Below are 14,277 nucleotides of genomic sequence, written 5' to 3' on the forward strand. Positions count from 1 at the left end.
TATTATTATAACCAATGTATTCAAACATATCTAGTTACTGGTAACACAAGTGAAAAGATTAATGCATCTTTTTACTGAATCTAACAACCCAGTTGCAATGGATTATGAATCACAGCATTGACTGTATGCCTGTAATTCAATACAAATATACTTAAAATGAATTCTTCCTGAGAGCTCTTCATTTATGCTGTGGTTACTTTCTTTGTACTTCTTAGTATCACCATAGCAAAGGCATTTTACAGATGCTCTTTTTCAGGATGTTCTATACAAATCGAAGGGTGAAAGAACTATTTTACTTAAGAGAATTTACTTAACTATTTTACTTAAGAGAATTTATGAAATATCACTTAGATATGAATGAATAAAGGCAGGAGAAAGGATGTGAAGAAAAGCCGAGGTACACATTCAAATTATTTTAATCATCAAAGTTCACTGCAGAAAAATACTCCTCCAGCAGATTTCATTTTAATCATCAAAGTTCACTGCAGAAAAATACTCCTCCAGCAGATTTCACCCAGGTACCGAGAAGGAAACCTTGACACAATTTCTGATTTCCCCTTCAGATTTCTTAGTCCCAAAGTCCTACTAGTTCTTCATTTATCCTAGTATCCATCTTCCTTTCCATTTCCACTGTAAAAATCTTAAGTCCATTTTCCCTAAATTGGGACTATTAAAATGTCTTATGTTTTCTGAAAAGTGTTTTCTATACATAGCAAATGAGAGATTCACTTTAAATTTTTCCTAAAGCAGGAACAAATAATTTTAATTTCTGCAATCTAAGTAAGATAACTTATATGAACAGAATAAAATCCAAACACTAAATGAGCTCTTTAAATGTTTAATTTTTCAAGGATCTTCTAGTTCAACTTTTATTGTCCCTTTTATCCACACTGGTATGGCACTGAATGTTCTTTTTTATCCTTAAACCAGACTCACATTCTCCCTTAACTGGCTAGAGCCTCCTACACGACAATGTCTTTCCCCTTCAGCCCAACCCGCATATCATCACCCCAGTAATATTCCTCAAGCACATTTTGGATCTTGCCACTTCCCTGTTCAAAACCATCAGCTCACTTCACCCTTATTCTCACCCATAGAGCCAGTCCATGAATGAGTTTATTACTCAAGATTCCATGCACTAAAGTCTCAAATTTATCTTTTCATTATTATTTCAGTAGTCTAGACCCAAACTAAACTACTGATCATTTCTAAAAACATGCTTTGTATTTTCCTACTTCTGATCTTTAGGTCATGCTATTCCCTCTGTATGAAATGCCCTCCCCAATCTTTACCAGTTGAAATTTTATCCATCTTTCAATCTCTTAAGGCTACCTGCTTTATGAAGCCTTTCTTGATGTTCCCAGCTGAACTTCTTTGCCTGAACTCTACGGGCCTCTTTTGACCTTTAGCATCTGCTGCTTTAAACCATTAATATTTTGGTTCACATGCACAGCCTCTACCAGAATGTTAGTTCCAGGAGGCTCTAAGAGTTCTCATAGTGGCTAGCGCCCCTCATGTGCTTCACTTATAGATTATACAAAATGACCAATCCATCCAGAATATTGGCAAAATGACATCAGTGAAAATTGTCTATTTTAGTCTTCCTCCAAATATACATTATTTAGAAATAGTTTCAAATTTGTTTTCATGTGTTTATAAAATAGGCCCTTACCAATAATCTCTTTGCAAGGATTTTCAGGTGTGATGGGAACTCTGCAAGCTGGACACTGGCTATTATTCTTCAACCACAAATCGATACAAATTGAACAAAATACATGGTTGTTGATGCATATAACAGGCTGGCGTACCTTTGAAAAAAGAAACATTACTTTTAGTACAGGGCAATAGTCAGAGTTAGAATCTCAATTGGTTTAGTTTAGAGCAAACAAATAGTTTCTCTAGAGTATAGCAGAGTAAGTGCTTTAAGAGGAAATTATCCAGGATTTATAAAAATGCTGGTTTATAACTTAAACATCAAACAATGCTGACAGAAATACTGACATATGCTAAATAGAAAAATCTTTGACTCCATTTTAACAAGCACAAATATTACTACTTTAGATTTATACTGTCTTCTATTTTACAAAGGGCTTTCACATGCACTTTCTCTCTCTGCTTTTGTTTTAAATAGTCCTCCTGTGAGGTAAACACAGTAAATATACTTGACAAATAAGGAAACCAAAATGTGAAGAAATTAGGTGGCTCAGTCAGGATTAACTAGGTGTTCTGACTGTGTGTGGTTGTTTTATAAGACAGAAAATAGGAGAAACAAGTTACTTTAGTTTTCTGATATTGTGTTTGTTTACACATTTAATGTCTATCTTTTCTATTAAAAAGGAAGCTGCATGAGAGCAAGAACTTCCTTCATCTCATTCATTCCTAAGAAGACAGCCTAGTACACAGTAGGTACTCAATAAAAATTAGTTGAAATAACTATTAATTCAGTATTTAACATGAATTAGGGAATATAGCCAGAAGGAACAATAATTTAATATTCTTCAAGTAGCAAAAATTTTAAAATAAAACCCAAAATGACACAAAAATGCTTAGGCTCTCACTTGATTCACAAGGTAATGTTACTGTGGGACTCAGAACACTTTATAGCATTGTCAGTATTTTCCTGTCCTAATGATAATAAAAATACCATTTTATAGTCTTTCTGCACTAGAGTCAGAAGATCAAGAGGAGGCAAAGAAAGTGGAGGGAGAAGGGAAGAGACAGAACCACCACAAAGCATCTCTTTCAGCAGAGAAAATGCTTGTGCTGTTGTACGTCTTGCCTCAGAAAGATAGTATTCATTAATTTGAAAGAAATCACAGATGTATGGTAATCCACGACAGGCAAGTAATTATTTTAAGTCTCAATGTAAAGAACTTCCTGGTCTTAGTCTGGCTTTCCAAACACGGAGATGGCTCCTTGATTATGAACATTAACATATGAAAACTAAACAGAGAAGATAATTTAGCATGCATTTAGACTTCCTCTTGGAGAAATCAATTCTAATTCATTCAGTTCAGCTGATTTGACAGAGCTGATATGAATGAATGAATGAATGAATGAATGAGATCATGAAGGACAGCTTCTCAAACTCTTCCAAAGTATTCCTACCTACAACAAGGAGTGAATGCTTATCTAGAAGGTATTCCTGGTCAGTCTCAAAAGGCAGAAAAGTCTAAATTTCCTTTACAAGTTCTGTTTTTCCCTAAAAAGTCATGTGATTTGTCCAAGTCTAAACCATCATACATTTATGGGTGTTTTCATTTCATCTTTAAAGTCATGAAATAGGGGTGCTTGGGTGGCTCAGTCTGTTGAGCATCTGCCTTCGGCTGGGGTTATGCTCCCAGAGTCCTGGAATCTGACCCATATCCTGCTCCTGCTCAGCGGGGGAACCTGCTTTTCACTCTCCCTCTGCCTGCCACTCCTCTTGCTTGGGCTCTCTCTCTCTCTCTCTCTCTCTCTGTTTGCCTCTCTCCCCCTGTCAAATACGTAAATAAAATCTAAAAAAAAAAAGAATAATAAATTTTTAAAAATAAAATCATTTAATGTTTTTAAAAATAAAAAAATTATCAAACTAAGTACCAGAAAGATACTGCCATATCTGTCCTAGAGCTTCATTCAACACACACACACACACACCCTAATTCCTACAATACTCCTAGAGGTAGATATACCCCCTAAATTAAGAAACTCAACTAAAAAAAGAGAAGTTATCTCCTTGGACTTTTAGAAGCAGTGATTTATTTTATTTTTTTAGTCATGAGTTCATCTAAAATGGATGAAAACCAATGGTCAAAACATAAAACTGCACATCTAAAAAGATTCAAGATGCTCTCCTACCCTTATAGGCTTCCTTCATTAGAAGCACATTTAAAGGAACCAGTATTTTCAGGCAGCCCCGGTGGCTCAGTGGTTTAGCACCGCCTTTGGCCCGGAGCATGGTCCTGGGGACCTAGGATCTAGTCCTGCATCAAGCTCCCTGCTTGGAGCCTGCTTCTCCCTCTGCCTGTGTCTCTGCCTCTCACTGTGTCTCTCTCATGAATGAATAAATAAATAAAATCTTTTAAAAATAATATATAAATATAGGAATCAGTATTTTCCATGTAATTCCTTCCACAACAAAGATTATCTCCCCAATCTAAAAAGTGGTTTTGGATAACTTAGTGATTGGTGCTATCATTAACTAAGGTGAGAAAGATGGAGGAAGAGGAGGTCTCATATGTGCTAGAAATCAAGAATTCTGTTTTGATCATGTTAAAACTGTGATGCCAGGTGGACTTGTAAATAGATAAGGCAGAGTCTGAGAATCACCAGCATACAAAATGATGGCATTTAAATCCACAGGACTAAGAAGATCCCTCCATGGGCAGAGTGGCTGGAGACAAGGCACTTCAGCAAGCAGAGGAAGGAAAAGGAAAAGCAATCAGCAAAGGGGGACTAGGAAGGAGGGGCCTGTGCTAGAGGACAGGAGAGTATGGTCTTACAGAAGCCAAGAAAAGAAGTTTTCGAAGAGGAAGACAATGGCCAAGCATGTCAAATAATGAGAGAATGAGGTTGGGGCGCCTGGGTGGCTCAGCTGGCAAAGTGTCAGACTCTTGATTTCAGCTCAGGTCATGATCTCAGGGTTGTGAGATGGGGCCCTGCATCAGGCTCTTGGCTAGGCATGGAGCCTGCTTCCCTCTTTCCTTATCTCTCTGCCCCTACCCCTCTCCATCTCTTTAAAAGAGAGAGACAGAGAGAGAGAGAGAGACAGAGAGAGAGAATGAGTATGAGCTTGATATGAACAGAGAAATAACTATGGGATTTAATTACATGGAAGTCATTGTGATCTGTTACTGACAAACACTGACAGTTTCAGGAAATGGTAGGAATAGAAACTTGATTGAAGGCTGAGAGAGAGGGAATGGTTAAGTGATGACACAGAATATAGACAATTCCTTCATGTTTTGCTGTAAAGGAATGAGCATAAAAATAAAGACCATGGTAAGAAATGACGATGAGAATGATACAGTAAAGAGGGCATATTAATGATGGAGGAAGAAGAGGATTAGAGCCATAGGCAGCAAAGTCCCTAAGAAGTCAAGATGGAATGAAATCCAAAGCACAAAGCAGAGGTTTTGGCTTATATGGGATTGAGGATCTATCTTTCAGTGTAACAAAAGGGAAGGCCAGGGAAGTGAGAAAAAATGCAAAGGAGCTGAAGATCTGTTGATGGAAAAATGAGAGAACTCATGTTCTAAAATTCCATTTGCTTATATTTTGTTAAATATGAGGTGAGGTTACCAGCTGAAAGTGAGAAGTGGGTAGGGCTATCAACTTGAGAAAACAGAAAAAGCAGCTATTTTGTAAAGATGGTAAATTTACTAGAAATTTATATGTAGCAGGACTACCAAACATTGTTGAGTTCTTATTTGAGATGTAAGATTTTGACTATAAACCAAAACCAAATTAACACTAGTGTGTATTTTTCTTTTTTTTTAAGTCATTCTTTTTTTTTTTTTTAAGATTTTATTTATTTATTCATGAGAGACACAGAAGGAGAGAGAGAGAGAGGCAGAGACACAGGCAGAGGGAGAAGCAGGCTCCATGCAGGGAGTCCAACGTGGGACTCGATCCCGGGTCTCCAGGGTCAGGCCCTGGGCTGAAGGCAGCGCTGAGCCACCCAGGCTGCCCTAGTGTGTATTTTTCTTACCAATTTTTACCTGTGCAGTTTTAGGTGGGAAGCAAATGAATAGTTGGGTTTACCCAGAGTTGGATTTTTGCCAAGGAGAAAGAGAGAGACAAGGAACTGATGATAATAAATGACCATGGCTAACAAGGGACATGAGTATATGAATGGTAATGATGACAGTGAAAAAGTGATATTCATAAGTCAACAAATTGGTCTGGATAAGACTAAAGTAGTGCTGGAGAGTAGGTATGATGAAAAGAGGATCAGAGTGAGATGCTTACAGTCAAAATACTGGAGGTGGTACAGCTGCTTTCTCTAATGTTTTTTTCCTGGGCCATCTTATCTGGCATAGTTCTATTTTCTCTCTTAATATCATGTATCGCATGATGTTAACATCTTTTCTATGACAACTCCTGAGAATCCTCTGTAACTGGACCTCAGTAAATGGCAAAGCTTAGGCTTTGAGAGACAAACTCCAGCTCTGCCACTTGAGCTGTTTGACCTTGGGTAAGCCCTTTAGTTACAATGAGCATAGGTTTCAGTCTCTAAAGATAGTGGCTTAACTTAGTATACTCTTTTCATTCAGGCATTAAGATTTAATAATGTAAATATATAAACATAGAGGGTTCCACATAGCAATCTCTCAAAAAAAGAAAAAACAAAGAAAAGATAATATCATCATTATCTCTGTGCCTCAGAGCCAACTCCTGTAAGGATCCTGGAGCTGCCTCAATCATAACATATCCAGACCCAAACTTGGCCTCCTCCACACATTTGCTCCTCCTCTGGCACTCCTTATCTAAGTTAATGGCATTACCACCTCATTACTTGGGCTAAAATACAACCATCTCTGACTCACCCTTTTTACTTAGCCTCACCATCCAATCAATTGGTCACCAAATCCTGGTATCATATATCAAGTCTAAGTAGCCAGAGATTTTAAGATGCACCATTATTTTATGTACCACTAAGAAAAAAGAATGAAAAATGCTGCCAAATACTATGATGCCATCATTTGTAAGCTACAGCCAGGTTTCAAAAAAGCTATAATATGAAAAAATTACATCCTAGGATTGTCAAAATATGCCAAATCTACCTCTAAATGTTTTTGTTTTGTTTTATTTTACCTATCATCTATCCCTTCTTTTCCATCTTCACCTCAATAATGAGTTCAGGCTCTCATTCCTTCAGCCATGGATCTATTGCAGTGACCTCCTCCCAAGCTTCCTGGTTTCCAAATATTCACTTCTGTCCACCCTTCAAACTGATGCAGAACTATCTTTCTACAATATAGATCAGCAGTGTTCACTGCTCTCCTGCAAAACGCAATGATTTTTCCCTGTTCACAGTTTTAAGAATAGCATTCAAAGAACAACATAATCTGGTTCTTAAACAGCCCTTTTATCTGCTATTTCAATACTGATCTTCTATTTCAATACTTGATATAACCTACACTTCAACCACACAGATCTACTGGATGTTCACCAAATTAACAAGAACAGTGGAGGCTTCTTGTTTACCATGCTCTCATTTCTTAGCTTAATAAATCTTCTTGGCCTCCAGCTTCCCCAATCAAAACAGAATTCTTTCCACCTTTTAAGATGAAAATCAAATGTTACCTCTTCTGCAAGGCCTTCATGAATCCTTTTTAGAATCCTTTGTAGAATAGGGTCTTTGTCTGATTTTCATAAGGGTACTCCTTAAGCATTGATTTAATGTTCATTTCTCTCTGTACCATGCTGTACTTAAAAGGTGTTTACCTCGTGCTTCCCTGTTAGATTTCAGGCTCCTTGGGGGTAGGGGATGAGCATGCTCATTTTTGTACCCAACTACAGCACCTGATTTAATGCTCTGCACACTCTAAGATTTTAAAAAGTGAATTTTGATGTAGTAAGATGAAAGACTAAGATAATGTTCCTAAAAGTGTCTCAAGAAGCAAAAAGTCAATGGCCACTGCCAAACTGTGAAAAAGCAAAAGTTTAACTTTCCCATTTAATGGCCAAATTCTATAGAGTAACCACCACAGGGAGATAACTTAGTTCTCTCTGCTAAGACCATTGGCAATGCCACCCACAGGAGAATCAGTGTCACTGTTTGATACCTGATATTGTCACTGTCATTGTGTTGGAGTTTTGAAACAGTTGACTAATTCAGTTCTTTGGACCAAGCACTTACCAGATGACGATTTCTAAACAATGGTTCAAATTTAGCTTAGGAGAATAGAAATCTGCAAAGAAGAAATAACTACTAAAACAAATTACCTGTTATCTGTTTGACTGTAATCTTCAGGAGCAAAATGCAAAGAATCTAGCCTTCCCTCAATTCCTGTCTAGCTATCTTCCTCTACCCAGATCCTGGTATATACAGTACCTAAACACACACATAATTTTCCTTAATATAATCTTCCTGAGATAGAGAAATAGTCATAAGTTGCCTGTTATTAGACTGTATATCTATTTACTCTCAAATGAGATCTGTGGCATTAAAACAGTATTCTTATAAAATAAAAATGCTAGATGACAATGGCAAGTGACATGTACAATTCCAAACGCATCTGGAGTAAACATGTCGAAATGATACTCTAGGGCAATGCACCCTGAGGCTGGTGAGGAGGAGGGAGAGAAGAGAAAAGCAAGGTATGAAAAGTAGGCTCTTCTCATTGGAATGGGCCTGAGGGGGCAGTCCTAAGTGCAGAAAGATTAACTCTAAATCTGTAATTCTACTATGTTCTGTTCATTTCTTTTATTTGAAGATGTTTCAGTTTTAAGAGACCACTCTACCAACAAAGCTCCTTTCTTAAAAAATAGATGTACCTGAGAGAAGTCAAGGGGATTATTCATTATTAACCGTATTATCCTAGGATCACTTACTAGACATTATTATACATTGGCTTAGGACAAGGTTTTTCAACTTCAGCACTACTGACATTTTGGACTGAGGATCTTTTTGTTGTAGGGAGTTCTCCTGTATACTGTAGAATGTTTAGCTAGCAGCATCCCTGAGCTCTACCCACTAACCATAACCAGCACACCCCTGGAGACAATCAGAAACATCTCTAGGCATTGCCAAATATGGGAGACGAAATCCACTCCCACCCCTTTGAGAATGAACCACTGATCTAGGGTAGTCACATGAATCTCCCTAACAACTTAATGACCCTGGTAGTATCAAAATCATTTTCAGCTGTGGAAATTGAGACTCAAGGAAATAATAATACAGGTTATAAGTGGCAGACCAGTATTCAACCAACATTCAATATGACTCAAATGCAAATTGAGTGCTCTTTCAACTAAGAAATAGATTTTTTCTTCCTTAGGACAGAGTTAGTAAATAACAGTCTGAGAGGAAGAAATAGAGGGCACATGCTCAAAGAACCAAGAGATTAGGATCAAGACTCTGGGATCAGTAGGGGCTATTGAAAAGGAGCACTGATGGAGGTGATGCGACAGAAAGGCAACTAAACCAACTGGCCTGGCAATTACACTTAAACTCAACTCCTCAGTCTTTTATCATCTTTACTAAAGACTAGTGCTAATCTTTCTTCAAAAAATATTATTTCTTGCACCTATGTCAAAATTTTATGGGTTTCATGAGGCAAGACCTAGAAACACCATGAAAAAGAAGACTGAGGTATAGAAATCATGGTAATAGCTCACCCCACCCCAAACTCTGGGAATTTGGAAACTTCAAAGTAAAACTTTTGGATTATTCTGCTTTGTTTCAAGAAATCTTTGGCTCTGGGCTAAAATTTAGGTTCTAGACTTTAAAACTGTGTGCTCCTGAACTAAGTTGCTTAATGCCTATTTGCTTGGGTCCTCATTTATGTCTAGGTAAAAGGAAAGATAATACATTTTGCCTCTCCTACCTAGAATGCTTTTACGAATCTTATTTGTTTAGTAAATATGCCAGCTATTACATATCAACCTTAAGATTATTAGGATATATCAATATAAAAAAATTTTTATTACACTCTAAGTAGGTTAAAAAACCCACAATATTGTTATACAGTTTTTCAAGTATCTTCATTCTTCAAACTTAATTTGGAAAAGAGAAAAAAAATGTAGTCCATATGGCTTTCTTCAAAGCAAATTACTTGTGACAGTTATGTATAAGACTGGTTCTTAAATCCACTCTTAGGAACTGAGAGGCAATCAGGACTCAAACCTGGACTCAGTGTACCGAGGTTGATGACATGCTGGCCAATCAACAAACAGCCTCTGATGAACACTGATGAATGAATTTAGTCAACCTAGAATGAGGATTCTAAGTTGTATAAGGCTTTGTACCTAGACTGACCTTGTCAACATTTTTAATCAACAATATGGGTATAAAGCAGGGCAAGTAGTCCTCTCTGAAGGAAAAAAAAAAATTCTTCCTATAGTACTCTTAGCTGGAAACAATCCACTCTATTACTGGACTGTATAAGAGAGAGAGACCCCACATCTACAGAAGCTGATTTCATCTCAGATTATATCAGCTAGAGAGCTTGCCCTTACAAAAGTACAAATCTTAATATTATGCAGCTACATAAAGCTTGATTCCCTTCCAAACGAAAGACAGTTTATATTTAAAGATTCACTATCATGTCTATTCATTCCAACACAATTCCATTCCACTTACATTCAAACCTCAAATTCAACTCCTTTTCAAATGACTTCAAAATACTCTAGTTCATTTATATTTATCTTAAAATGTGGTATCCTAAACTGGACTCATTCCCAAGTGAGGAATAACTGAACACGATATACTAATATTAAACAGCATCAGAAATCTAGTTGCTTGGCACTCCACTTCAGAATCTCCTTCATCCTTTTATAAAACTATGGGCCACATTGGGAGATACGTCACTCATGGAAAAATGCAGACATAGTCAATAAATGTATTACATGCAGACAATCTTTTGATTTCACAGCTTGAATCCTAATTGAAGAGATAAATGACTAGAATTATCTAGAGAGAAACTGGTCTAGCAATCTGGTGTCAGGACCAAAATGTCATTTAACATATCCTGAGTTAGATCATTTAACCGATACCCTGAACTAGTTCATTCCTATATTTCTGCTTGCTGGCCCACGAGACCAAGGCAAAGCGAAAAAATTACGGAGGAACAAGCAAGAACACACATTACACATAACTCATCCCACAAGATGTGTACCTACCTTCTTCAAGCCACATAGAGCTCTTGTGATATTGGCAAGGTTGCTAAACATTATTGAACAGAGAATTCATCTTTAAGACTGAGGTACAGACAAGCAGAAAATGCAAAATGTCTGAACGTCCAATTTTAAGGATATGTGTAACCAAAAGACAAAATACTGACAATGTGCATACTTAGGCTATCTCCACTAATTTCTTACCTCTCCATTCTTCCCCATTCCAATCAGCATCTATATACATACATCTATTCAGATTTGAGATCTCTCCCATCCCCACCTTCTCCTTTAAAATAATATGCACTGCTTTTTTGTTTGTTTGTTTGTTTACAGTAACCTTTCAGGAATAATGGCCCTTCATTCTGTTGAACAATCAAAAGGAAAGGATCTTGCTAATGGTGGTATTTAGGAACTATAATGAGGGTGGCAAAACAATGTTATCTGGGAGAGGGCTAGGCAGAAAGGACCTTAGGTATATCCCAGAGTTGGCCAGAGATACTGTCAGGGAGGGGGAAGTGACATTGACAACATGGTACTTACTACCGTAGGTCATGCTATCTCAAATACCCCTCAAATACTGGTATGTAGGGAGGGTAAATGGCCCAAGTATATCAGATTTGCTTTAACTATACAAAAGGCAACAGTTACAGGAACTAGTTAAGACCTCTGGACATACTGTGGCAATCTCTAGAACAAATAGGGTCCCACTCCATTGGGAAAGCAAATCTTCACCAAGTGAGTGCCCTGCCTCAGAAAGCAACTGGGAAGAACAGTTACTTGAAAGGCTGGTTTCCTCAGATGAGGTCTGTCTCAGTGCCTGCACTAAAGGTAAACATGTATTGAATATTATTCTGTCCCAGACCTTATGCTAAGCACTATCATATGAATCACTTGATTTAATCATCCCAAAATGCGAGGAAGGGTGTTGCTACTATTACCAGTCCCAACTTTCAGATAAGGAAGCTGCTATGAAAGAGGTTAAATAAGTTGTGTCAGGTCACATAGCTAGTAAATGGAAGAAGCTAGAACTCATGCAGTCTGAACATACAACTCAGGCCTTCAACCACCACACCTTTATGCCTCCATAGGAGACTGAAAAGGACAAAAATAGTTAATCTTTTATCAGCATATTTCATTTTAGAACATAGCTAACCAATACAGGGGGAAAAAGAGAGAAAGGGAGGAAGGGAGGGAGGGAAGGAGACCCCAAGAGTGTCTGTCATGGATGAGCTCATGTGAGTTTTTAGGAAGTAATCTACCAAAGACACAAATGGTAACAACAGAGGTTCAAACCAGAGACTGTAAGCCTTAGCTTTCTTAAGTTTAAAAATTTCTTTTTACAAAATGGGGCAAACAGCCTATCTCAGGCACTGGTGGGAGGAGTAAATGAAGTCCTTAAATACATACTAAAGCATTCTGCAATCTGCAAAGCACTATGCTCTACTAGGTACCATCTTTGTTACATACAAAAAAGCACAGGAATGGAAAATCAACCAGGCAGAGCACATTTTCAACACAGCTGCAAGAGCCTGTTAACTAAGTGAAACTAGGTATAATGCCTGCAACTAAACAAATGAAAATTACTTCCCGAAGATATCTTGATCAGGTTTTAAGTGCTGGGAGCAAGTTCACTCAGAATTTAACACATACATGTGGGAACTTCATGTCAGGAGCCAAACGCAGCCCAGCAAACACAGTCATCATCTCCTCCTCCTCCCAGCTCTGTATGTAGGCGGTGGTAGCAAACTGCCAGCTCAAATACCCCCCTCCACGCAGCCATCCTTGATCTCCCCAGTCAGAGCTGATCAAGCCATCCCCCTGTACGCTCTCACAGCACATCTGCTATTTCCCTGGCATTTCATTCTGAGGATTTCAAGTTATCCGTTGCTTCCAAGCCTGACTTGCTACTTTTTTTTTTTTTTTGAACTCAAGTGAATTCACACAGAATCCCAAACACCTAAGGCAGATAGATAGATGATCGTGTTGGCTGGCACTCAAATGTCTGCTCTAGGAAGTTTTTAGGTCTCAATTCTAAATCTGTGGCTGTCGTTTCAGTCTGCATTTTAGGAGAAACACAGACACACCACAAATGTACAAACACAATTCAGGGTGGTGGGTGAAAAAAAAAAAAAAGAAATCTGATTGTTCATGCATAGGATCTTCCTTTCTTGATTGATGTGTTATAAACATAAATACTCTTTTAAAAAACCGAACGAGGGGCACAAACGGAAAATGAGAGAGGGGACGGATGCCTCAGAGCCTTCACAATTCCGTTTCTGATTCAGAACTACTCTCCCCTAACCTAGTTTCGCAAACACGTTAGGCACCTCTTGCAACACAAAGGGAGGGTATTATTCTGGCTCATCACCGATCCGTCCCGGGAATCCAGCCCCGGGCCTCTCGTTCTAAGCACCACTGGGGGCGGGTGACGATTTACTCTTCAAATTCTGAAGCCAGGGCGAAGGCCACTCTCTAAAGGCTGGGCTAAGAAGAGGAGGGCCGGTTGGAAATGGAAAAGACCCCCCCCCCAACCAGCGCTGCAGGCGGGCCCAAGGGCTCGAGCGCTCCGCTTGTGGAGGGGGGCGAGGGGATCCTGGGCAAGGCTCCCAGGAAACGTGCTTCAGGGGGCTGCACTACACACTAAACGGGGGGCGAAGCGGCGTAAAATACTGCAGCGATTTCTTTTCGACGCGGCCTCCTCCGACGCCGGGGTCGACCCGGTGAGGCCGCCGGCGGAGGCACAACCGCCTGGCCGCCCTCCCTTCAGGCCCCAGGCCGCTGTCATCCTCCGCCAAAAGGGCACACGGATGAACCCGGGAGCCGCGACGCGTTCCCTCCGTCCCCCAGGACGCGGCCTCCCGCCGCAGGAGGAGAACGCGAGCCGGCGCCTGCACCCATCTCGGCGCCCTCTCGCCCTGTCCCCGCCACACGCGGGGACCGCCCTCGGCCCCGGAGGGCGACTTCATACCCGACCCTGTTTCCTAGAAGTGCCCAGCATCACCCATTACCTTCCCCAAGCAAATGTGGCACGTGATGGGCAGCGTGAGCGACAATGTAACGTTCTGCACGGTCTGAGCCATGGCAGCGTTCAGAAGCCCGCCAACACGGAAGTCCCGCCGACGGCGGCCTCTCGCCGCGTCTGGGGCCGCGCGAGGCCGGCTACGGCAGCCCGGCAGGGCCACAACCCGCCGGGGGAGGAAACGAAAACGCGCTTTCGAAACGCGCGGCCCCACCACCACGGCTTTTCCTTTCCTTCCTCCTTCCATTAAAAAAAAAAAAGAAAGAAAAGAAAGAAAAAAGAAAAAAAAAAATCCCGGGTTGGGGAGCTGCAAGATTCTTGAGAATGAGAAGGAAGGCAGGATACTACGGTACTACAGGCATCAGTGGAAAATCTTGAAAGTTTAAAGGAAAGAGTAAAAGTGCAGAGCCCGGAGGAAGATGGGGAAGGCGATTTTC

General features: G+C 39.8%; 1 protein-coding gene across 1 annotated transcript in view; it reads right to left on the reverse strand.

The window, feature by feature from the left end:
* Positions 1-13,932, reverse strand: part of OBI1 (ORC ubiquitin ligase 1) — a 40,434-nt gene extending 26,502 nt beyond the window's left edge. The window contains exons 1-2 of the mRNA XM_055335584.1: positions 13,830-13,932; positions 1,673-1,808 (exon numbers count right to left, since the gene is read on the reverse strand). Of these exons, the coding sequence (XP_055191559.1) occupies positions 1,673-1,808; positions 13,830-13,901 (208 nt within the window). The 5' untranslated portion in view covers positions 13,902-13,932. The remainder of the gene's footprint in view (positions 1-1,672; positions 1,809-13,829) is intronic.
* Between the last annotated feature and the right edge of the window lie 345 nt (positions 13,933-14,277).

Source organism: Nyctereutes procyonoides, unplaced genomic scaffold, assembly GCF_905146905.1.
Source record: "Nyctereutes procyonoides isolate TBG_1078 unplaced genomic scaffold, NYPRO_anot_genome, whole genome shotgun sequence".
Taxonomy (NCBI): domain Eukaryota; kingdom Metazoa; phylum Chordata; class Mammalia; order Carnivora; family Canidae; genus Nyctereutes; species Nyctereutes procyonoides.